The sequence below is a fragment of the Anopheles coustani genome, chromosome 3 (genome assembly GCF_943734705.1).
Source record: "Anopheles coustani chromosome 3, idAnoCousDA_361_x.2, whole genome shotgun sequence".
Classification (NCBI taxonomy): domain Eukaryota; kingdom Metazoa; phylum Arthropoda; class Insecta; order Diptera; family Culicidae; genus Anopheles; species Anopheles coustani.
This window is the reverse complement of record NC_071288.1, coordinates 6,209,454-6,235,589: the sequence shown is the minus strand read 5'-3', so window position 1 is coordinate 6,235,589 and position 26,136 is coordinate 6,209,454. Positions and strand designations below refer to the sequence as shown.

The 26,136-nt window shown below is 47.5% G+C and overlaps 1 protein-coding gene across 2 annotated transcripts in view; it reads left to right on the top strand.

Annotated features, from left to right (window-relative positions):
• Positions 1–12,658: 12,658 nt before the first annotated feature.
• The window catches only part of LOC131260755 (uncharacterized), a 100,411-nt gene continuing 86,933 nt past the window's right edge, over positions 12,659–26,136 (top strand). For both annotated transcript variants that reach the window (XM_058262568.1, XM_058262566.1), the window contains exon 1: positions 12,659–13,210. In XM_058262568.1, the coding sequence (XP_058118551.1) occupies positions 12,839–13,210 (372 nt within the window). In that variant the 5' untranslated portion in view covers positions 12,659–12,838. The remainder of the gene's footprint in view (positions 13,211–26,136) is intronic.

Genomic DNA, 26,136 nt, shown 5'->3' with positions numbered 1-26,136 from the left:
CGCGCTTCGTGATAAATGATCGTTCACGGCGCGTCTTGGCACGGTGAGGGCTGTGTGTGTGGTCCATTAAGAAAAGGGTAGAGAGGGACAGGGGGGTTGTTGGGGTTGGGTGCGCTGCTTTCGTTTTGTTTTCGAACCTTCCGGATTGCGCGCTTCTTTCCCGGTTTCTCAATTTATTAGTCTTGTCCGTGCGCGCGTGACGGTTCTTCGTGCGTCAGCATGACCTTTCTTCGGGCGGAGGAGAGTTTGTGCCGCTTTTAATCTCATTAATCAAAACAAAAGGAAACTTAACAGCAAGAAAAAATATGGTTTAAAGTTTTTCCACAGCGAGAAAAACAAAAAAAAAAAAAAAAACGTGTGCTTCACTAACCGGACGCGGAAAGCGACTGTTATGTTGCCCGGTCGTCCGTGAAACTTGCCGATGCCGCAATTTTAGCAGCTTTCATCCGCCCATGCTAACGGGCCGGAATGTCAAAATTCCAGAGCATCTGGGCTGAAGTACTCTGAACCGGGTCGGGGCAACCAAGAGCAGGAGGACGAAAATGACTCGATGGTCACCGTTCCGGGCACAGGGTCGGGCCCTGTTGGCCGCTTCAACCACACTTCCACCCGGTGGAGATAGGACGGTTTGTCAAAAAGATCGAGATTGATATCGTGGAGCCTCGGGCCCCCGGGGGGATGTCTCCACCCTCTTCCTCGTTGGTGCTCCAACGCGACATCTCGAGTTCACTGCCTGAAGAGGATATATTCTGGTTTTTTGCTCTCCCAAAGGCAGCAGGCGGAAGATGGCAGATACGTCCCGTCGGTCGTAAAGAAGTTTTGTCGAAAAAGATCGCGAGATCAATCGTAGATGGATTGTTGTAGGAGCGATAGGCAGGAGGAAAGGAAAAACCAACCAACAAGAAGAAAGAGAATTAACGAACGATGGCGCTCTCTTTCCTTCAATCTTATTTCGTGTTTATCCACTTCTTTCTTTAAATATGCTTTTTTTTACCTTTCTACACTCGTGCCCACCAAGACCACCTGCAGTTCACACCGGACTTCGATTGATGCGATTGCGTCCAAATCTTGCTTTTGCGCCCCCATCTCTTCCTCTCATGCGTCCGCAAAACGCGACCCAAACGATCGTCGCCCGTCGTCGGGTGGGGGCTTGAGATTTTTAGTTTTCTTTTCGTTCGAGCCCACGGCCGCATTAATGCTTGTTGGATGATTTTATGTGCATTTAATGTGATCGTATAGCAAAATTTATGCCCCACCGTGGGATAGTCATATTTGCCCCGGCTCTTTTTTTTTGTGTCTCCCTTCCCAATCTTCACCCTCCCCCTCGATTCCTTTCCTCGCGTGCTGTTCCAATATCGCCGTCCGATCGATGTAAAATCGATACGCCGATACTTATTGCACTTTAATGGCCACATCAGTTGTCGGTTGACAGGCGCACGCAGGGAAATTAATCGTACCTTCGTTTTCCGTTCCGCGAATGTGGAATGCCCGCGTATGGTAATATGGGTACGGTTGGAGGCCTTTTCGATATCCGCAAAGTGTAAGCATTTGAGGAGCGTAAAAATATTTTCCGGTTAAGCTTGTTTTGCTTAATGATGACCCATTACAGTGTTGCAGTTTTTGGGGGAAGATGAGTAATAAATGGAAACGCGTATCGGAATCATAAATACACATCCGCCTCGGTGATGGGCTTTTGCCAATTTAGGTATTCTTAAATGTGACTACATTAATTTTTAACGACGTTCCATAGCCTTCATTTTCGATAGGAATTTATGTGTATATTGAATGGAGGATGTCGGTTGGTCATACATTCCACGTTAATTTATTTGCGTATGTGACTTTTACGCGATCCCGTTTTAGGTGAAGAGGGAATTTCATCGATGCTCGTTGAGATTCTCATTAAATGGCACAAAGCGAGGAATCCTTTCGAGCAGCCGGAAAGGAAGGAATGTTTTTCATTAAATAGACACCTGATACCGGTTTCCCCGGAGCTGTGAAGCACCGGGTACCGGGTTTCAATATATATCCTTCAATTGGCATCGGTTTCATCGGGAGAGTTTTGAGAACAAACAATCTTCAACATCCACTTTTTTCCTTCCCCAACCGATCTATCCTCATCCGCACCTGCATGGCTGGGAATGGAAACAATTACGACTTGAAAAAGGGAAAAGAAAAACTTGCCGTAAATTATCCCAACCGTTCGAATGCCGCCCGGTGCTGGAAACTCCCGGTTTGAAGAATACGGTGGGATGCGGTGGTAAAAGCGTTATTTATCTTTCTCACTTCCCACCAGCATCGAATCCTTCGGTTATCTAAGGACCCGGCTTTCGTCGAATGGAAACGAACGCACACACACGTACGTACAAACACGTACACACTGTGAGGAATACCCGGGGATGGAACCGAACTCGAATAGCACCTAATTAAACATCCCTTTTCTTGGTGCGCTTCCGCCCGGCGTTATCCTTTTCACAGGCCACCGTTTGTTCGCACGTCTTCTTGGCCACTCTTCCTGCCATGGAAATCAACGTTTCCCGTACCCCCGTGGCCGCGCGGGAAAGGTACCTGACGTTTCCCGGCACCGGTAAATACTTGTGAAAGTATCTTTGTACGCGGATCGGCCGCGCGCGAAAAGGACAACCGGCGGTGGCGGTGGGGGAGTTTTGGTTTTGGTCACGAGTTTGGTCCCCGTAAACGATCCTCGAATGAAATTCTATCTTCCAATTAAATATTCTCTCGCCCGCCCGCGTGTTGTGTTGGGCCGGGCCTTGTTTTGTTTTGTTTCGGGGTGTTTCGGCTTTTGTTTGGGTTTGGGGAACTTTTCGGAAACTCGGTCGCACCTCCGAAGACAACCCTGGGCAAACCGGGCTGCTGCTGCTGAGCGAACCCGGGAATGGGGCGTGGGCCGGGACCGTTCCGGAACGGGAATTTCTTACCCAGAGCGCGGCTGGTAGGTGGCAAAGTTTATCCGGTGAAAATTTATGACCCAACCGAGCATAATCGGACGATGCTGAAACGATACGGCTGCGGATGATGCTGGCCTGCTGGTGCCTTCGCTTTGTCTTTTTTGTGTTTGGTTTTGCGCCAAATGAAAGTGGAATTCGGTTTTTGCTAATTGAAATATTCAATACGGTTTTCGGGGAGGCTGTTTGGGAGGAATTAGCGGGTGGCAAAAGCACGTTCGTTTCGATTGAATATTAACGACAAGGGTGTTTCAATTATTGATATACCTTTCCGGTTTTTTCGCTCGGTGAAACCAAAATAACGATCGATAATACGCCTGTGCTGTTTTTGTTTTTGTGACAATTCATAGAGTTTGTTGAATTATTATTTCCGTCGGTAAATGTACCATTTAGTGTAGTATTTGAAACACATTTCCCACATGACGTATTGACGGTTTTATGAAACGAAAACCCTTCAAACGCCCTTGACATTCTTGCCGAAATTTGATTAAGCGTAAACGCTTAGATTAACAAGGATTTGGGATGTTGAAGGAAAACGAAAAAAGTGGGAAAACCTGTCTTAAAACACGCCAACCGAGTGCGCAGATCGCAAAATGCTGCGACCGTTTTCCCTTAGGTATTTGTCATACCAGGGGCTGCCGCTACCCTTTGTTGTTGTTTCGAGCTGTCCGTTTTTTTTTTCATGCTGTTGTTCGACGCTAGGGTGGGCGTTGGACTGTTTTCCAATTTTTCCGAACAGCTGGCAGGTCCGTAATTTTAGGATCTCTACCGGGCGGAATGCCTGATGCGTTCCTTGCGCACCGGGTTTTCCCGGTGGGAGACATAATTTAGCATTTTGATTAGATCCAAACCGAATCGCCCAATCATAACTTTTGTTTTTCACGCAGGGGTGAAAATGCGTCGGAAATCATGTGGGCTGGAATGTGCCGGTTGTGGGAGGGTGGGAGTACAGGGACAGTACCATTTGCGCCCGGTAATAGAGAGATTTTGAGTCGAAGGGGAAGGCTGATTTTATGACATTCTCATTTGGTTTTGTTCGCCTTTGTTTTGATGAAAAAGAGCCTGATATATTGAGATAGCAAAACAAGCAAAAGTCCTTCTAAATTTCATCTAAGGATAATTACACAACAATCCCTTTTTGACGTGTGTGTTTTGCAAATGCTCTAAACTAGTTTTCAGTTTTCGTTGAATGCTTGTAAATAAAAGAATCTCCTCTTGTTGATATCTGATAATCGATGTGCATAATGACCTTTAATTTGTCCTTCCTTTTCCTTATCTTTAACTACTTGTCCTTCGCCTTTCGAACAGATGATATCTCAAAGTGTCCTTTAATGCCACCAGCGTAGTTTGTCGGATGCTTCTTATGCACTTCCAGTTTCACTTGATGGCCATCCCGCGTTGGAACGAATATTTCCGTTCCAGCCGTTCCCTTTCGAAGGGTGACAGCTTGCACCTTCAGGCGTTTTCTTTGTCGTTATTTTTTCCAACTCATGCAAGGTGTCCTGGGTGGGCTTCAGTGCGCCTGCCTACGACAGAATCAAGTGATACCATTTTGTTAGGAAAGAGAAATGAAGGGTGCGATCGGTTGGAGGACACCGGTGGTGGAGGACTTTTTATGTGCTCCTACACGATGTCTATGTATGAGGCGTGTAAGAATAAAAAAGCAAACGGAAGGGTGAGTAGGTGGTGATCGAAAATTGACCCCGAAATCGTTGACGATAATTCGAAGCGACGGCGTCTCGGTTGGATTTCCGGGGGGAAGATCATAAAAACCAGCGAGAGACAAATCGTGCGGCTGTGGCCACCGGCTTCCAACCGGCCTAAACGACGGTTCGAGCGGAGAAAACAAAACACGATAGAACCGTAAGATAGATGGCATCCTGGTAGAAGTAAAAAAGTATCAAGTCTCACGTCGTCGTTGTCGCGTTTCCTTCCCCCGCCGGCGCCCGGGCCGTGGCGATTGCGTGAAGTTTTGGTTTTCCATCGACTTCGGTCACAGCTGAATTTTGGCCACACCGTGTCTCGCATGGCGCAACCGCTGGCTTTACGGGCGACGCGGGGCCATGAAATATGATTGAAGTAATTCTATCCGCGCACGGTTCGGTTCGGTTTCCACGCCGGGGGGAAGCTCGCGGTGTTGGCGTGGCGTGGAATTGTTTTCCTGGTGAATATTACTTCGTAGGTTATGATTTCGATCGTCAACCGAACGGGTTCCCCGCTGCGCCAGAAGCCCCGGGGATGGAACATTTAAGGGGCGCGATCTTCGATGCTTCGGCACCGAGCATCATGAAATCGATTTTCACCTTCTAGGCTTTAGAGAATAGGTTCGATGCGCACCGTGACCCTCTTTCCAGGGCATCATTTCAGGTTGGCTAGAGTTGATTCTTCTGCTCGATTGCTTTAAAATCCCTCCACCTTTTGCTGTCGTCAGTGGGAGAATTTGTGGGCGCGATGTGAGTGCGGGAAAGATTCGAAAAGTTAAGGGAGGGTCTACCGAAAATGTCGGTGTGTACAGCCCATTGATTGGTTCGGAATATTGATTACGGCAGAAGTCACCGGAATGCGAATGGGGTTTTGTTTGATCAATTTAGGCGAGATGGCATCGTGGGGGTTTCCGGTCGATTTTCACCTGCCGTGGAGCTGTTTGATTGTTCCTCGAACAGAACGTTTGTCGACTTTAACACTATCGGGTTGCTTTAAATTTAATTCTTTCGAATTGTGTTTCACACCGATGAAAATAATTATTTCCTTTGTTTCATATTTGATACTCCTTTTACAACTTCTCTTTGCTTTAGTCCTACTTAAACTTGTTGCACGCAGTTTCCTTTTCAATTGTCAACCCACTGCAAAGGCGTGTGTATTTACATTCCCTTCATTTTTCCACGAGTACTTCCACTGTTCCGGAACGCAGGGATTTACACACACATTTCCAAGCAAATAAGGCTCGTACCGAAAGGGCCGCAGAGGCGCCAGCGAACAATTGATCGTTGTTAGCGTACACATTTATTTGCACGTTTGTTTTATCTCGAAAAATGCTTTTATCAATTGAGGTAGCGTCGGGGGTTCGGAGGCAGAATGTAAATGTTTAGCTGCGTTTGGGGTGGCTAAAGCCTTTCCCCGATGGGTCCCACGATGGGGACGTGAAAATGTACGAACAATACTCGCCGGCACTGTGCCAGCCATCCCGTTCGTTGGCCCTTCACGAATGGGTTTCGTGGCGAATGAAAAATCAACACCGACCGTTTTCGACACCAAATTGACTTGCATGAGTGGAAACCGACTCGCTGGAAAATGTGGATATTGTTTTTGTTGTTTTCGTTGTTGCTGCTGTTGTTTATGTGAGCTTCCTGCTCGGTTATTTGTATTTTCAATCAACCGAAATTGTGTTTGAGTTTGCACTGCAAATGTGAAAAATAAGACCAGCAAATCCATAAAAGAGTTATTTGCACACCGAATCATAGACTCATCGAAGGGTGGTTGTTGGCTTTGGTAAATTGTTTTCCCTTCGGAAGGACATTTGCTTTGCTCCGTTCGGTGTATCGCGCGACTTATGGGCGCACGATGGATAAGCATGAGAATTTTTCCGCGAAAACTTAATTACTTTTGAAAATGTTTTCCCTTCTTTACCGTCAAATATGTAAATGGGGTGCAATTTTCTATCTCTGGCAAAGTTTTCGTTTTGTTTTTCCTAGAACGCCGAGTTGAGTTACTATGTATCTCTTCTCGGCGCGACCCGGTAAAGTTCTCCTTTACGGCGTACGACCCAATTAGCAAGTGCAAACGTCCCCACGCGAGCCAAACCCCCCCCCCTCTCCTCCTCCCTCTCCCCTCCCGGGGGAAAGTAGAGTTTTCGCAAGGACAAAAACCAAGGAAAATTTTACTTTTTTTCACAGTCGCCTCGACGGAGGTGTAAAGTTTTGTAAATATTTAATATGCAAAGCAACGACCGTCGTTGTCGTGGTGCTAGTTGTGCACCATTTCAACCGCTAGGCTTCTGGGTCGGTCCACCGTGGTGGGATGTTGTTTGGACATGTTTTAAAACTTGCGCCAGCGATGACTCGTGGAACGTTGGGTTTTTACCAGTGCAAGATAATCGAGTTAGCTGTTCCGGTTGGGGACGAGTTCTGTCGTTCCTGGAGTCTCCCCCAAGTCCTGTGCATGGCGAGGGTGATGGTTTTGCTGGCCGCAAATTCTCTGCCGCTAAAGCAGTGCTTTAAATGAAGCCTTTTATGTACACTTTTCGGTCGTTTTGTTTTGGTTTGAGCTATGTTTGGCATCCTTTGTTCTGTGTAGTTTATTTAGGTGTCGTTGAATACTATAGAAACAGCCATAAAGAGCGCGGAAAAAGAGTGCTAAAGCCCAGCATGGATATGGCATTTTCGTTTAGAGCTACTTCAAAATATTGAAATTAGATTTTTCTGTGGCTGTGATATTAAGTGAGAGTGACACAAACCCCTGAAGACATTTGTGATATTCCAACCACTCATCCTGTTTGCCCATTTACCATGATATATCATACACGCTGAGGAAAATTCTCCGTCAAACTTTGCATTCCTGGGTTAGAATTGCAAATATTCGAATGCCACTTTTGGGAACTGACACTTGTGTCGCATATCCGGTATAATATATAACCATTTTCCTTTGCGACAGAACCTGTCCACCTAGATATTTTAATACGTCTGACCCGTAACCGGGCATCGGTGTCGAACACCACCGCCTTCCACCGATGCGAAGGCCATGCCGGGACGTGATGCGTTTTGGTTGCGCTACCACATGAATAAATTAGCTCTCAAACCTACCTCCTGGTCAGTTCGTTCCATCCACCTTGAATAATGTGAAAATGGTAATTCCTCACGATGTGGACCTATCTCAAGAATCGGTCCTGACGTGCTGCATTAGAAGATTTCGCAACCGACATGTGGAATAGAACACGGGACATCGGTTGGGGTAGCTCCGGAATATTTGTGACCCACTTTTCAGCCATTAGTGTTGTCAACCGGTCCAGTTCTGCCTGCTGATGGATGGCGAAATTGTGGCTTCCATTAATGGCGCCTCACTTCGGGGTACCGGTGTCCGTTCCATTGCCACTTATGACTTCATAGATCCAGATTTGCATCGGTGCATCGGAAAGGTCGAGAACTTAAAAGCTGCATCAACTTTCTTTGGGTATTTGCATATTTCCTACCGGGGGTGAATTTACATTAACGGCAAATGTTTTGCATGAACCGGTATGATGTTAGATGGCTCGAGAGCATGGCGTACCTGGGTGTTTTATGTGATGATACCCGCTTCGCCGCCCAGAACCAGCACCACATCCGAGCCCTTGACGATAGCGGCAAATTGTTTGTTGCGTGCGTCGGTAGCAGATTTGTGTTCGTTTGTGCAAGTTATTTCGCTGAGCTTCCTTTCCAGCCCGAAGGCAAGCAGTGCCGGGCTCGAAAGAAGCTATTACGACGCGCAAGGTGAATGACTTTAGCGGGCACACACACATCGTTGACGGTGCCTTGGTGGAAATTTATTCCGAGGAAAATTGAGCACCCTGTCTGCGCGTGGAAAATATCTTCGTACCTTGCACGATTTGAATCTATTCCCGGTGGAGGGCACGCAAAGGGCGGATGTGACGCAAACGAAACGAAAAGGGTTCCATACTACAATAGTCTGATGAAAATCACCCAGCACAAGCATCCTTTGCGAAAACCACCTGCGAAATCTTGCAGAATTCGAAGGGAAGGCGCCTGAAGGTATTCGTACCCCGTTTTTTTTTATTGCGTTGCTTCACGTCTCGCACTTTGCGAACGACGAGGGAGAACACGACGCGGTAGGGATTTCCCGAGGGGACCGGAAAGTTCACCGAGCGACGAGAGTCCTTTTTACCTATTCCGGCGCTGCCTCGCCGGAACGGTGACCTTCAGCCAGACGACGAAGGTGACGGCCTGGGGATTCGCATTCATTCAGCAGATTCATTCATCGTGGTCGGGAAAATCGGTAGACCATCTGGGTTCGGTTTGGGTCGTGCGGAACGTCCCACTGCAGGAGGTCGACGTCCATCCATGTCTGTGCAAAATGTAAATTGGCCACTGTGTTTGCGCTGTGTGCTGGGTTTGTTGTACGCTAGGATTCTTTACCTTTCTTCCTCTCTCCTTTAATGTTGCGTTTTTCTTGCAAACACGCATTCCCAGGACACAGGGCGTGCTTTTGTATGTCCTGCGAAAGGGCACAAGGGCGACCCAGCCAGCAAACGACGAAACACGCTGGAATGTTGGGACGTTGGGGATTTTACATAAACAAAAACAAAACATGATCTGGTAAGATGGGCCACCGGTAGAACGATGGGGTTTTTTTTGACGAACTTTCACCTATGCGTGGGCATGTCAGAGGTTGAAGCTTGGCTTGCGTGCCATTTTGATCCTTTTTGGCTAATGAAGCTTGCATATTTGTTTTGGAAATTCAAGCTTACGAAGGGTTGCAACCGTAAAAAAAGTACTTTAAATGATAATGAAACGAAGAAAAATTTGTTTCACTCAAATGTGTAGAATACATGTCTTATGTTTGAGGCGGAATTAAAATAAGTGAAATAGGGATTTAATGTTTTACCACTAGTTCGATTTCTGTAACAAAATATTGCCAATTATATTTTGATCCCTTCTAACTTTTCCACCATTTCAAATGCTTTTCTTGAAGTTTGATAATTTTTGTTTACAGATTATCCTCTAAAGTGAGGTATCAAATTTCGTCCTAGTAAATACTTTTAAAAGTTAGACATCTTTGAAATTTCCTAGAAAGCGAATGGCGTTGGAAAATGCATAGCAAAATTAGTAATGATTCATAGAACATTGTTTTTGGAATATTTTGAAAACAAATATTTTATTAAGAGGCTTCGTAATTTTTATAAACAAATTTGGAAGAATCTTCTCCAAAAAAGAAAAATTCTAAGAAAAGCGGACAGATTACACTCCATAATCGGTATAATGTGAAACTTAAAGAACGAACAAGTCATTCCATGCGCAGCTTTGTTCTCATTTACGCATTCCTGTTGACTGCACATTTCGTCAAACGATTTAGTGTCACTCATTTTCCCCGCAACGCCACACCGGCAAGGAGAAATGTTTCTGCTTCCGACCTGCTGATCACCTTTCTTCGTGTGCCCAGCAGATACGGCGCACGTTTGTCTCCATAAGTCATCATCATCGCCAGCATCATCACCGAACATCGCCGTTTCACAGCACAGTGGTTTCCATTAGCGCGCGTCATGAAGTGTTCGCGGGCACCTTTCTTCTCGGGGTTCTCGATACGGGGTGTAAATGTGACTCCTATGCGAGGAACGGTGCGAGGTTGGATGCCGTGCTCGCCAGCATTAGGCAGCCTTCACCTCCGTTGTCTCTTTCCTCTGGTTTGTGCGGTTGCCGTCTTCACGTTTCTTTTTAATTGCCACATTCATAAATCTTAATCTGTCAACAAAAATTTTTCAAACCCACCAGCCTCCTATCCTAACTTCGTGGTTCGGTGATGGCTTCGGTGAAGAGGCAAGGAGCAGTTCCATTTTTCCTTCCTGTTGGACCTCCGCGCTACCCGAACCCCCCCCAACCAGCGAAGGTCATCACGAAGATCCTGTCCTCGCGACTGGCTTGACGGCGTTTCACCTCACCCTGTCATAAATCTTACTCGATTTTTGAGCCGAACCGAATAATGCTACCTCCGGTATCGGAGTCGAGACGATGCTCGATGGCTTTCGGGAGGTGGTGGAGGTACACGAAAATATGATTTCAACTGGATTTCAGGCTAAGCACACGAGATGAACGACTAGGCACATCGATCGCCTGGCGGAAGGTTCTTCCGTCGAGCTTGCTGGCGTCGAATGCCGTGGGTTGCAGGTCGGGCCAGAACCACGGCGAATGTACCGTTGCAAGGAAGAAGACTGTTCGACTTGTGGCGTTTTTCTTCCCGTGGCATGCTCATGCTTTCGTTCCTTAATCTTAAGGGCCGCGGCCTGAGCGAACGCCCAAGTACAGGCGCACTTGAGGGGACGGGTTGAGGGTGGTGGAATGGAGAGTAATAATAATCTTTATCATCATCATTAACCAACTCGTCACGATTCCAAATGGTTAACTTTGTTTGCTTCTCCTGTTGCCGTTTTCTTTCCAGCTTTCCGCCGTGGTCCTGCTGCGAGCTGCTTTCCTGGTTTGGAGTTCCCGCGCCGTTCATCATCCGTCGTCGAGGCAGAAGGGCAAAAACGGCAACAGATACACACACCGCGCCTAGGACCAGTTTTGTGGCTTTAAAGACGACGACGACGACGACAACTATGATAGCGATGTGGGAAAGCTCTCGCTTCGAGTAAGGAGCGAAGTAATTGCGCCGGTTTTGCGATCGTCTTGGGATTCGCCTGTGAGGTGCAACGGGGACGAAGCGTCTTCTGGTCAGCGGTTCGTGCGAAGGAGGACGAACGAAGCCGGTTCTTGCGGGCGGCGGCGGCCCTTCCCGGTGCAGGAAGAAAATAAACCGACAAGCCAATGAAGGAGCCATCTCGGAATGTGCCCTGGAGAGAAGCGATGAATAATACCACACTCACACACAAAAGGCACGAAAAGCCAAGTAGCAGGCGCACTCCTCAGGAAGATCGTACTAGACGAAAGATACAGAGAGAAAAAAACACAAGTGAAGGAGAGTCAAATGAAATGTGTTACTGACTGGTGCAAGAGGCTGACAGAGAGACAAGAGGTGACTTACAGTGGATAAAATATGACAATCAAACCGAGCGCTCGTTTCTTGAACATGTATGCACAAACGTGCACTTAGTTAAGCTCCTCATCTACACATCAAGGAATCACCCTAATGAGTCACAGTTGATGAGTCATTAGCAAACACAATGTGGAACAAACTTGCTTACCTCACCTTAACCCTCCAAGTGGTTGCAAAAACCAACAAAACCCAATGACTTTGAAAGAAACACCAAAGCCAAACAAATGTTGAGAGAGTCGAACGGGAAAAGAATTCAGTTTGACGCTTAAACGTATTTCAAATAAATGATCGTCCCAAAACGAACGAACGCGCACACAAAAGTGCGAAGGAATGTGAACGAAACGAAACACGGAACGAAACTGCCTGACCCCCAGAAGGCAGATCGGTCGAGATGAAGAAATGCAGCCCCGGAGTGAGGGACGCTTCGGGGGAAACGGAACATTAAAACGGCCGAATGTGTAAGGTCGAAACAAGGATAAACTTTGTGGCATGAAAGAAGTGTTGAACGCAAGATGCAAGAAGGAAGTAGGAAGTGGGAAAATGAACGAACGAGAGCAAAGGGAGAGAAAGTGCAAGGGCTGGTGGGACACAAATGGACGGCCCTGGGTCGTCCGCTCGGGGGGTGTGGGTGTGTCGTCGTGGGAATCGTCGTCGCTCGGCGCTGCCGGGCGAAAAGGACGATTTTAATTAAACGTTTATGTTTACCTTGAAATTTCATTTCTCTTCCCTCCCCCCCGCGGGTCGTTTTTCATGGCACAGCCGAGAAGAAAATCGTGGTCCCGAGTGGCGATAAAAAGGTGTCCGTGTGTGTGTGTGTGTGTGTTTGTGTATGCGTGTTTGTGGGAGTTCGTGGTACAAGATCCACTCGCGGCTCGAATGGCGTTCGAAGTAAGTGATGTGAAAGTGTGTAGGTGGTCGTAAACGTGGGACGATTCGTGAGGCGGTGAAAAGCGGGTCGGAAGGCGAAGGTTTGGAGTAAAGTTTTCCCGCACGGTGCCGTTAGGAGTGTGCCACCCCTGGAACTCAGGGCGTAAGGGCGAAGAAACGCCGAGTAGTGTGCGCGAATCGTTCCGTGTTGTTCCGCGCGAGCCGATCAGTACGATCGGAAGTAGATCGAACCGACTGCAGCTAGGAAGATGGCCGTCAGCAACATTGTGTGCGAGTGGCTGCGCGCCCTCGGGCTCGGCCAGTACGCGGAAAGCTTCCTCGACAACGGGTACGACGATCTGGAGATCTGCAAGCAGGTGGGAGACCCGGACCTGGACGCGATCGGCGTGCAGAACCCGGCGCACCGGAGCAAGCTGCTGAAGAGCGTGCGGTTGCTGCGCGAGAAGGGCGCGGCCAGCGTGTACTTCCAGCTGAACGACCCGAAGTCCCTGCTGTCGGACAACAGCGACAGCCTGGAGCGGGACAGCTCGCCGCTGATGCTGAGCGAGCTGGAGGCGCTGCTGCAGGAGCAGCTGAAGGCGGACGGCGTCTGCCTGACGGCCCATCCGTACTCGACACCGGTAAGTGACCCGGGCCAAAGGCCACCATTTCGCAATCCAGTACAGGCGAGCTGCCAGCCGAGTGAAACAATAACCCACAGCAAACGTCACGGCTGTCAGCGGCGTGTCGAGGGATTCCCCAAACGAACTTTGCTGTCCATTCCAATTGTTCGAAGCCCCGAGGGGTGGAAGCAATGCGGCAACTTTTCCAATTTCCACCGATCGCCACAAACTTCCGCCAACAACGCCAACCATCATTGCAGGTCGAGTGTGACGGAAATTCTTTGCCAAAGTCTTTTCGCCCTCAGCTGGAACGAAGCCGGCTTGGTCTTGTTTCAAAGAAGAGTTAAATCTTTCTTCCCGGGGAAGAGATTCTGAACGTAGACGGAAATAAATTGTATTTTGAAGAAAGTCTTTTTGGTTTCTACCAACACCGTAGAGAACGTGGAGACATATCTTGATGAGGGATTTCTTATATCTGTAGAACAATCAGGTAGTTTCTTTGGGATGTCCTTGCTCCGTTTCACATATCCGAATGGATAGGACACGAGATGATGTGAAATTAGATCATTCGTCTCGATTGTCTTTGCTTCCGATTTGGGAAACCGGATTCAAATTCCACAAAAGGGTCCCTTGTCAAACCAAGGTTGCTTGATGTTCTAATGTATACTGATATATAAATCTTTGGTATCCATAAATCTACAAATTTGTTTCTTCTGCAACCTTTGGTAGGGTAGTATTTGGTAATACTTCCTCCACATTTTTCATCAAACAAATCACTGGCACGGATCTAGGAAAAGCTTATTATGCACTCCCAACCCGTCCAGCGTCTCTCTTTGGCCTGAGAGAACGCTGACAAAGGGCAATCTTATAACGAACAACAACGCTAGTGAAACCTACTCAATTTGGAATGGAATTTCATGATGCATAAAGTCCATGTTTTTTTCCAGATTGTCTACACGCGGGGCCCTGTCGTTGCTTGGAAGGAGAGAACTTCCAATGAAACCCGAGTGCTTCGTGATTGCACTCCATGCGCGCCGCTCCAATTATTCCCCCGCGAAGCATGTATTATTGCATTTGCATTGCAATCAGTGCAGTTAATATTACATGAGCAAATTGACGGGCGGAGTTTCTGTTGGCCGCCTTTGTGAAAGTTCTTTTCTTCGTTTTGTTACGTCATTATCGTGGACGTCGTCTTCGCTCGCCGTCAGACGCGACCTTCTTACCGACTCCGAGCGGATGCCGGTGGTCCGTTCAGCATTAGTGTAAGCAGGCTAGCCGGGGACACAGGGATGCGAATGTTCAGCTTTGTTGGCAGGTTGTCAGCAGTCGTCATAAAACGTTGGCCAAATAAGAGTCGGTAGCCTAAAAAAGGTGGGGAAGAACTTGTTGGTGCTGGTCCTTTCCCTTTTGCTTTGCGGTAGAACATGTAGCGAAATCTTTGATCTTGCGTTCCCCGATGCGAACCCTTGATAGTTTCCTCCGTAACGCAAGTAACGTTGTCTACGGCAAAGGTTTATGTTGCCAACCAAACGGGAAGGTAATTTTCATTGCTAATGTACCGGCGACGGTACAAGAGCGAGAGAGAGAGAGAGACAAGAAAGATAAAAAATAAAATAAAATAACAGACACATAAATGGTTAGAAAGCCCAAAGAGGTCACGGGCGGGGCGGGTAGTCGATGGTGGTAACGAAGGAAAAAAAACAAAAACCAAACTTACCCTCGGTAGGGCTTCCCCAATCCAACTGAAACTGCCGCTTCCAAGCCAAACGAAAGCCATTCGCAAGCGGTCACTGCCACTGCGAGGGGGAAAAGGGAGGAAAGGCAGGGAAAGGTTTGGGTCGGGTCAGAGCCATGAAGGTATCTTAAGAAAGCCCCCAAAAACTTCACTCGTGATGGAGTCGGGGAGCCGCGCGCGGGCAAGGTTGTACTAAAATGCAATAAAACGTAATTTACGATTGGAGTTTCTTTGGCGAGGTTTTTGGGCGGTCGGCCGGTCGGTCGGTCGGTGGTGTTTTCGGTTGATTTTTGGAGTTGGTTTGCGTTGAACTGTTGTTGCTTTTTTATTATTACACGAGGATCTCTCATGCGGTGCGACGACCCGAGTGCCAGTGCAGATTCTGAAAGCACACAGATAAACGGCCCGAGGGAGTCTGAGCGCGTTGGCTCGAGCGAAAAAACTGTGACCCGTGAGCCATACGGTTGTGTGTGTGTGTGTGTGTGTCTTCGTGCTGGTAGGCACCTGCGGGCAAACAGGGAATGTCCCGGAAAAAAGGGGTGGAACCGCCGGAAACGGTGGAGCGCATCCTTTTGCGCCCGCGAAGACAACCTTGGTCCGGACGGAACCCGCAAAACCCGAAACGATTTTTGGGGCCGAGAGAGTATCATAAAAATAAATCAACGAAGACTGCAACTTTTGCGACTCCGACGTTGGACTGTGACTTTTATATTTGGTTTCCCTTCCGCCCCCCACCCCATTCCCGTGGTCCTGCCCTGTCGGCCACGAGTCTGATGTAGGTTTGCCCTGGAGGGCTTTTTCTCTCCGTTCTTCCGCGGGAAACGGAACGTGAACGCCCGATTCAAATATGCACGCTGATGGCCGGCGGGTGCGCGACGGGGGGCGGCCAGGGTTAGCGCCACGCTCCCGCGTGCTTGGGGTGGCTGTGGTCGGCATCCTTCCTTCCGTTTCTTCCCATGTTGGAGGGGTTTTGTTTTTGTTTTTGCATTCCACCCAGCAAAAGTAAATGCCGAAACGTGCGCGCCAGAGAGTGAGTTCCAACCGATGGGCGAAACTTTCCGTAGTGCACAGCGGGGAGGGGGTGGGGGGAAAATAAACCGTACACATTTTCTTTTAATAACGTACATGGTTTCCTGCACCGAACAGTGCTGGGTGTTATTTTGCCAAAGTAAATCCATTACTTCGTCCCAGGTGTTGTAAAATCAAATGGACAAAGTTCGACTCAAAGTCATTGCGATCGTGATGTCGTCGGGTGTGTGTAGTTGTGCTTGTTGCGGGAAAGTAAGTGATTTTTAGTCGGTAGAATCTTCTTGCGTGGCTTTATAAAGAATTGAAGAATATTTCTTTTTTTTACTGTTTACTGTTTTTCTAGTTGTTCGTTTACTTTTAGTTTAACATATTTACAAAAGCACAACAAAGATGTTTCCATTTTGATCTATCATTTTACTATTTGCTTTTTGAAATGATCCGGTCGTTTGGTCTGTCTAATGACTATAAGAATATTTTTTTGCTTTATTGTTCAATGTTTTTAGTGTTTCATTTGATTTTATATTTACAAAATTAGAACAACGATGGTTTGCTTTACATTCCATCACTTTACGGTTTGCTTATGAAATGGTGATGGTCGTTTGGTGATAACAGGAAAGTAAATATGGTTTATTCACTGACTCTGGCACTAACTCTCGCCCACCGTCCGTTCGATAGAACCACTGTAAACACGCTTTCCGCCACAAATCACTAGCCCACAATCCAATAAAGTCGGTCACATCTGCACCGAACGGCGCTACTGGCTTATATTTACTGCACGAACACCCCGCCCGGGTGCGTGGCGCGTGGTGGCATCAATTTTGCAGCTTCTTATCAGCTCCACCGATGACCTCGTAACCCGTAAGGAAGTCTCGGCGCGGGACGGCGAGGTTCCGCGAACCGGAGACCACACAATGGAGTAGAAAAAGAAATGTTCCATATAGAACGTCATCTTGGGGACGGCGAAGGTTATCGCTTGCTCAGCTCGATCCGCCCGGTCTCATCGGCCTCGACCTTCGTCAGGTTTCTAACGGCGCCTTTTTGCCCGCGTGGTCTGATACGATGCCACGAAGACATTAATAATTACTTAAAGCAAAGTAAAAAACACCGACCGAAATGCTTCTGTATTCAGAAAAACAAGAAAGAAATTGAAAGAAAAGGGAAAAACGGGACCGGTAAGCGACAAGATCGACAAATCCCCGTGTGGTGACGAGGTTTTTAATAACAAACGCTTCGGGTGTACCGGCGCAACAGCTGGGTCGCGAAAAGGTCGCCCTCCCCCGGCGGTATATGGCAATTGCCAAGTTGTGCTGAGGTTGTTTTGCCGACGGATAAGGATTTTTCGACCAACGAAGGGATATTTTTAGCCGGCAGACGAAACAACAAAGCAGGAAAAGGCAAGCCTCGAAGGTCTGCTGGAGAAAGTAATACCGGAGAAACATTGTCAAGCGCGTAATGTAGGTTTTTGGTTTCTCGGAACAGGGGACAGTCTGTCCGAACGGGAAAAGAGACACAACCCGGAGCAACAGGATGGTGGGTTCGTTAAGCTTGGGTTTTGATTGTCTTTTTTCCCGACTCGAACAGATTTGCAGATGAAGATCAATATGTTAATTTAAATATTGCCCGGGACTTGACCGTCCTGACCTCAATCTCGGTCTGGCGGTCTGGAGAGTGGGGGTAAAAATCTTGCTGTGCGTCTTTTTATCTTCCGCTGCGGCATCACTTCCGAGGCACTACGCTTGTTCTGCTTTGTCAGGATCGGCGGTCCGGAGGTCTCTCCTCCTCTTGAGAGTACGTTCCCACGATCGGCGGACCCTGACGCGCTCGTCGTTTGATCTGATTGCCTCCCAGGCGAAGCTCCCGGAATCATTTCGATACGCCCGATAACAACAGGTCCTGTTCCGCTCCGTGCCCGTCCAGGGTTCTCTCCCGCGGGCGTAGCCCACCGTTTGGACAGGTTGGAAGCCGAGGCCGAGCCACTGAAACGGTAGTCTCGAAGCCGGCCGGCGGCAGCTGCTTCAGTCGGCGCCTCGTTCGTTTTTCCGTCAGCTCCTTCCGTTCCGGATGATGCGGTGGAAATAATTTGATTCCTTTCGAACGCTCCGTTGTGGAGCGCGGGAGGACGGAAGCGACGTGCACTGTTGCTGTCCGTCGGCGGGAGAAAAACCTCGTACAAAACAAAACGCAATGAGACACACGAAACGAACAAAAAAACGAAGTAAAACACGACATCAAGAATGTGTACCTTCGAATCTCGTCGGCGCAGGATATTAGGTTGTTGGTGCGGGAAGGGGCTGGCGGCCGATAGCTGGGGCGGGCCCGGGGAAATAATCATTCTTAAGCGCAAAGAACATCAACGGCGCACCGGAGATGAAAGAGCTTTTTCCCCGTCGACCGATGTCCGCCGTCCGGTAGTTCGCCAGGTTTTGCGCCCGGATAAGCTTTTCCCTTTGAACTTTGACCGCATCCTTCGTTGGCTCTTTCTCTCTCTGGTGGGAAGAAAGGAAAGGGTCGGACGATGGTGGAGGAAGGAGGGCGGTTATCGAGAGCAGATCTTTGCCTTGTCTGCCGGTGCGCTTAATAGCTGCGGGTAAATATTTCAATCAATTTCCCTGTGTTTTTCCCCCGTCTCCCGTCCCCCGTTCCTCGCCGGGCCAATATAAAACCATCGAATCGGGGCAATTAAATTTTAATCAAAGGCAAACGCGAACGCGCGGCCGGGAAATTGTGCTCCCATCGGTAAATAGAAATCAATCCGACGCGAATCGGAAAACCGGGCGCTTCGACGTCTGGGGTGGGTCGGTTTGCATTCCCGGCTCGTTCGCTCGCTAATTAAATGATTTGTTTTGTACTCGTCAAATGTTTTTTCGGCGGAAAAAGCCACCGACCAAGGAATAACCTAACGCAGAAGGCATAAAGGACAATCGGACGGTGGCGTCGGAGGACCATCAACACTTTGCCGTGATTCGTTTGGCCACTTTATAATTGATCGTAAAAGGGAAGTTTGCGTTGGGCGAGTTCCTTTTATATCTGGATTATTTTCCTCCCCCCTCCCACACGGCGGAAGGTCCGACCTCCTCCAAAGGGTCTGCTTTATCGGTGTGGGTTTTTGACGAGCGCAAAAGAAACTTTCCGGCCGGCGCAAACTTGTTTGGTACATCGGCATTAAATAATTTACTTAATTGGATTCAATTTTGAAATGCTTCTTTGCCGGCCCTTGCCAGTTGGGCCGGTTCGTCAGCGTCGGCAGTCCGATGGGAAGTCCGAGTGCAACTCGTTTCGGGCGAGATTTCAAAGTTAACGAAGGAGAACTTTTCTTCACGGGTTGTTTTTGGACGCCGGACGCCCTGGCAGTTCTCGCGGACCAGCTAAATGATTTGAATTGCCTTCTTTTTTCCTCACTCAAAGTGAGCTAATCAAATTGTTGCAAATAAAATCAACGCTACGTTTGGTTTCCTCAACGCTTTCTCGGAATTGGGTTTTATGTGGTTATTTTTAACAACTGGAAGGTAAAATGGCAATCTTCTAATTATTTTTAGTTTGTTGGTTTTATGCCGGGATCATGAATTTTAAACTAAGTCTTTTGCAAAAATAATGAACCCATTTGTTTTTTTAATGCATTGTGCAAGGTTTGTAAATGTTTGATTCCAATTTACTGCTTAAATAAATTCTATGAATAATGAAACAAATTATGTGCTTTTGATTTCACTTGTCAAGTATTTTAGTTCGTTTAGTTCGTTCTGAACGTTTGTTTTTTTATTTCCCGTTTATCATAAACCTATAATATTATTGACTTTTCAAATCATTGATGCATTTTTTATGGATCATTTGTCTTCATCAATGGTTGCCCCGTGGAGTTATCCCATTTATTTCGTTCACTCAATACAACGTTTTAGTTCCTTTTTCCTTTTTACTTTTCGGTTTCTTTCTTACCTTCCCTAAGTGCATTCTGCTGCAACTTGATGGTTGATGGTGGGGCGTCGTTGGTCATAAATTCGGCCACAACAACCGGGTGTTGCGTCTTCCGAGCCGGCAGCTGGTCGGAAAATCCATGTCCTGCCGATCATCTGCCCTTTCGGTGTGCAACCTAACCTCACAAAGTGCACCGAGTGTGGACGGTGACAATAGATTTTTTGACTGATTGCCGTTTATCGCTGGGCGCTCTATCTTTTTTCCTGCCATTTCCCTTCTTCTTGGGCTTGCTCGATGTCGCGCTCGTTGTATGCGCAAGGGCATGTATGCGTTCCGATGCCTGCATGGAGGCACGGGCCATGCTTCATTAGGGTGACCATTGTGTGTCGGTGTTATTGTAACACGGGAGGGTTTCAGTATCGGTGTCATCCTTGCCGAGGACCTTTGCTCTGGTGCATATGTTGCCTATGTGCTGCCGACCTTTTTTTTTCCTCCACCATCGCTAATCGGCTTTTGCGTACACACGCATTTTCCGAACGCATTTTCCGGCCCGCTGTGGCGCGTGGTGAAATAATACCGAAGAGGATACATAAATGTGGCCACCTTTTGTGCCGTGGCAACTATTTTGTTCTGGCCATTTTCGGACTGCATTATGCGAAACGTGTCGGAATCAAACCAAACCCATACACATACTCACGGATATTACATGTTACCTCCGGGGGGGTGTTTCGGTTTCGTGCCGACCTCGGTGCAGGCAAAGTGTTTTTATGTTAAACTTGTTGTACGACCTCATTAAAGACCCACCTTTTAGAATCGTGTTTTAGAAAACTCCTAAACGGCAAGAAAATTGTGCTTTCCCCCGGAATAAACCCATTACCGCCGGCGGTTTAGTTACCTTTTCGTGTGGTCGCGCCGGCAGAACATTAGTGGTTTGCGTGCCGATGTGCGGATGGTTGGTCGGTTGGTTGATCATTTAAACGGCCACTTTCATCGCGAACAGCGGAGAAACCCGCGCGCGCGCGCTGCACTGATTTTAAACAATGGCATGTAATCTCGCCCGATCGTCTTGCCAAGCTGGTAAAACTAATCATTCGTCTGGAAACGAAGGGGGCCGACCGGTGGTGGCTAATTAAATTACATCGTAATGTTTGCTAATGGATATTTTATTTCTCATTATAATGGTAATGTAGTATGTTATACAGCCGCTAACGTTTTGTTTGGTGTGCCGACCTTTTTTTCTTTGACCTTCCTTTGGTGTGGGAGGGGGAAGAAAGTTATACTCGCCGCGAAGGGAGTGAAGGGAAGGCGAAGAAATTCTTAACGTCGATGAAAGGCATAGTGATTGTGAACCAATTTAATCAAATCGTATATTTTAGGTAAATTTGCTTGGAAAGACGCATAACAAATGTGACACATTTACTGACACGGATATTAGTAGTTCTTCTTTCGATGACTGTATTTCATTCCATGGGCACGCGAAGTTTGGTTGGAAAAGAATAGTCGTAAATATGCGAGAACGCAATCTTGCAGAAGATTACATTTTCGTGCAGGGTAGACATGGCCTCTTTGTCGAGATTACGATATAATTAATCTTCATTATCTAAATTGGAATGTGATACGATGTTGAGTTTTTTTTGGGGCTTATTATAAGTTAATAAACTAACGAATTAGGAAGAAGTTTGAATTGTGTGCTTTCATGAAACTGAATGCGTTTGTTGGTGTTACTTTAAACTTGATCTTAAGCCATCCTATAATAAAGAAAAAAATCTGAACAGCATATAAAAAATTCTACATTTCTTAGTACGGAATGGACACAAACTGTTACAGTCCACCTAAAAACATTGTTTTAATTACCAGGATAAACCAAAGCGACGCGAGTTTCGGCAGATGTGCGAACATTCCAAAGCAGCTTCTTTTCCTTCCAATTTTCCGGCCTGGCAATGTACCGATGCTGCCCGACGTTGCCTCAGCTGCCGGTAAACAATTTTAACGAGTAACGCTTAACAACAATTGCCAGATCGGTGTGGAATTTTGTGCTGTGCCTGTGCGCAGCAGCATCCCGGGTGGTATATGCGCCACCAAAATGCAGTTTTAACTTGATCGATGTTTAATGTGTCACCGAAACGGCTGCTAATTACTACCACGGCGCATTCCGGCATGATGTGTGTGTGTGTGTGTCTGGATGAATGCATGTGGTTGGAGCATCGTCTAGAGATGCACATTATTGCTGCTTTATTTTATTTTTTTTTTGTTTCGTTTCGCTCGGAGCAGCCACCCTCCTTGTCATCAATCTTCCCATTACCAACCGAACGGTGGGAGCTTAACCTGAAGCCGGAGGGATAAAGTCAGCGACATAAAAAAGCAAACTGGGTACGGTTCCGATCCCAGAACGGGGAAAGGGGAGAGACATACGGGGTGAAAACACAGCGCGAGTTCCAAAATTATAATAATCACTGCGCTGAATGTGCTTAATTAGGCATTTAAATTTATTGTTAATTACCATTGTGCAACATAATTTTCCATTATTTTATTGCCATCGGCTGCCATCGGTGGGGAGATGTGCTCGGGCGGGATGGGATTGGGGACGGGAACGTCGGTTGGAAAGCTGAACTGGTTTATGGCTGGCGCAGTGGTACAGTTCTCCTTTGCGGTGTTAATGCTTACAGCAGCCACTGCGTCGAATCCTTGCACCAGCCCGGGTTCTCGCCACGAAGTAACAACGCCAAACAACCCGTACGACACAGCTGTCGATGATGACGACGACAAAGACCGCGACCGGTGTCGTCGACTTCAATCGACGGTGGAAGTGGGATAATTAGGCGCGATTTCTTCTAAATTCGTCGCGGAAGTTAGTTGTAAACGTGCGCTCGTTTGTAGACGGTTTGTGGAAGGTGGTGGCCATCCAGACATGCATCCTGCCGCTCGCCGTCCGAAGTCTTTGTGGACGCAATCGGGCTCCGGAAGCGGACAACATGCTCCCAAACCCGAACTGCGATAATTGCGCTGTCGAAAAATGACGACAATTCGGTCGCTGGTGCGCTACATTGCCTCTAATTAGACCGAATTGGAGGATAATCGGTTTTCTATTTTGCTGTTTCTCGCGCAGGAAACCAGTCGTCTTCAATGACTGATGTAATTTCCTGCAAGCGGACTTGAGTTTTTGGTTGCTTCTTCTTGGTTGAGAAATGGCAGTTAATCGTTGTGTACTAACGCTTTCAATTTGACAGTGAGAATGTTACGGCACATTAGAAAAAAGAGTGGAACAGTTACGATGTTGATGATGTTGTTACATGGTGTGAGGTCAGTCGAAGTACATTTGAGGTCAGTCGAAGTTACAGCCTCTTCGAAGCCTCAACAGTTATAGCCTCTTTTTTGTCAAAAATTGAATATAATTTTCTAGTCAATTCAAGGTATTTGTATATTTTTCGTAAAGTTTAGCAACCGTTTTTGAGTCCTTTTGTTCAAATTACAGAATAATCCGTGTAAAATACCATGCCATACGTAAGCCTCAGAACTCATAATAAAGAGAGCATCAATTTCTAAATTTATTGCTTAAGTTTTTGTCGTTTTTGAAATCCGTGTTAACATAAACTTGGTTTAATGAGTTAAACAATTTTCTGAAATCAATCAAGAAGAGTTTGTGTAACTAAGTGGATTGAAGATTATTATTTGAGTTGTACTTCGTGTGGTTTGAGTGTGTAAATTCTGAGTTTTTTTATGCAACTCAAACTAATCTTTAAATCATAAGAACACACAGACAACTGACTTTACATTTTAGTCTTCCAATCAACTGCTCTCAACATTTGATATCTGTTTCCTATAAGTTTTAGCACACAATGTTACGAGTCGCTTGTTGCAAACCGATGCAATTTACATTCCTCTCACTGCCACCAATCCCAGGTCTACCTTCCTCACGTCCACGACCAACATTGTTTTGCACGTGCCTTTTGCGAGCATTCCCTTTCGGTGGAACGGAATGTCTGCATTCGCCGGTCGGTGCATCGCGTCGCCTAATCGTCGATAGATATGCCCTTTTTTCGCTCGGAAGGTCGGACGTTGTTGTGTTTGTTAACCCATGACTTTGCCGTCCCCGTTTTGGTGGCAAACATATTTTCCCTGGTTTGGTTCGACGGAATGCCAACGAGAGGTATCGGGAGACACACATTCCAGCGGTGGCCTCCCCGTGTGTTGAGGTTCGTTTCGCCGGTGGCACAGCTGGTGGCCTGGTGCGCGCGGTCGAATGGTCCCAGAGCGCTAAAAACGACACCGGAGGGACACTGCGACTTCCAGCAACTTTCGAAATTCAAATTCTTTTGTAGCAAATATTTTGATTTGCTCGCTAAGATTCCGTGGCTCCCGGCCACGAACCTCGGGAAAGGTGATCACATTGGGGGATGAATGGATGGTATCGGTGGACAGCATCTGCGGCGGTCGCCTAAGGTAGCGATGTGCAAGCCGAACACTAGCGTAGGCTATTAAAAGAGCATTAAGAAGCGGTGGAAAAGACCGACCCAACGCCAAAGACAATCCAAGGGGGAATCAACGGAAAGAAAACCGAAAACCCAACACCGGCCGGGTTTCGGGAAGCGGTGGCGTCGATGGCATTTCTCATCTGCATTAATTTTCGTTAATTGATTTAAGCTGTTATTTTATCACTTGTTCCCCGGAGCTACGCAGGATCGCTGCAACGGGTGGGCCCTTTTCTTGCCGTCCTCCCGTTGATGCGTGCGTCACATATTCCTGTCTGTGTGTTTTGTTCCCTTCGAAGTTGGATAGTAGGCATCGGTTGAAATTTGAAAAACAAAAAAACCGACAGACATATCCCCTCCACTCCCGGCTGTCAAACGGGTTCCTTCTACGGCACTGGGTCGTTTTCCTTTCGGACGGTCCCCGACATGGTTTATTCAACGTTTCGGCTTTGGGAAATGTTTTCGGAGAGAAATCTTTCCGGGGCCCGAAGAAATACCGAAATGCCACACAACAACACGGAGCGCTAGGGCACTCCGCACTTGGCTACAATCAATCAAACTTAAGCAAGACCGTGGTAGAAAGAAACCTGAAATTCGGAGACTAGAACTGGAACTGTGTCGGGGCCGGCTTCCGAGCCCTTCAGCGTTTCGTTGTTTCTGGTTGTTGGGCACCGACTAGCTAACACAACATCGATTTCGATTGTGAACCACTACGCAGCGGCCGTACTTTGACAGGTTGAGATGAAATGGAAAGAAAAACATAGCACCCGAGGGGGGGAAGGGCATGGAGAGCAGTGAGGGAGGCGATCCCAGAAGTCGCGTTGAAAAGCCGTCCGACCGAAAGGGAGAGGTTGGGTGCCTTTGCGAGTTGCGGTCGTAAAAGCGAGCAAATGTGGGAACCCCCGGCGAAAGACAATCCAACTAGGAAACTAATTAATTGCCAAGTCGGTTCGGTCCCGAGTTCTCTCTCCCTTGCGTCGACGTAGCGTTGTTGCGGCTCATTGTTAATTACCCAAAATAGACAAATTACTTGTCAGTTGCGGTGTTACACCAGACCACGCGCGAGGCGGCCCGTTTTTGGGGTAGGAAAATTTTGAACATTTCCACCACATGTGCGCACCGCCGGGGATGGTTCTCGTTTTCTTGGTGTCTGCCTGCGTGAATCTGCCCTTTTCTTGGGGTCGACGATTTGTCGTTTCCATTCTTACGCCCGTTTGTCATTCGTACGTTTCCATTCATGGAAGGGCGCAGTGTTGTTCCGAGCCCTTGCGGTGGCAAATGTTGTGAATGTCTTAATTTATGGTCTCGTGAATTCGGGCACCTTTTGCTCCACATCGGGGAGTTTTATCTGCAGCGCGCGTGTCTGTGTTGGGCGCGGAGAAAGTTGTGCCTCGCAAAAGCGATCCTTTTTCCCCACTTTCGTACCGAGGGAAATTATGTTTGCACTGGTCCGAAACAGTCGTTACACTTTACCGCCCCACCCACCCACCCAACCCCGACGGCGTGGTTGTGCGATAGTTAATTTCCAAAATCAGTTTTTATTACCGGCTCGATAAACATCCTTTTTTTGTTGCTGTCCTCCGCAGCCTCGGCACACAATCTCGATCGGCATCATCATCATCCGCCGCCGTTAGCTTACGTAATCTGTTATTTTTTGTGTGTCTTTGCGAAGGATTTGGCTTTGATTTTCCTCCTCTCTGCCCTTTGGCCTGCGACTTTTTCTCCGTTGCCCAACCACGACGCTGGACGTGCCGCTTTCTGCAGGGTTACGGATGATGGATCAATGACGGATTTTCCCTCGG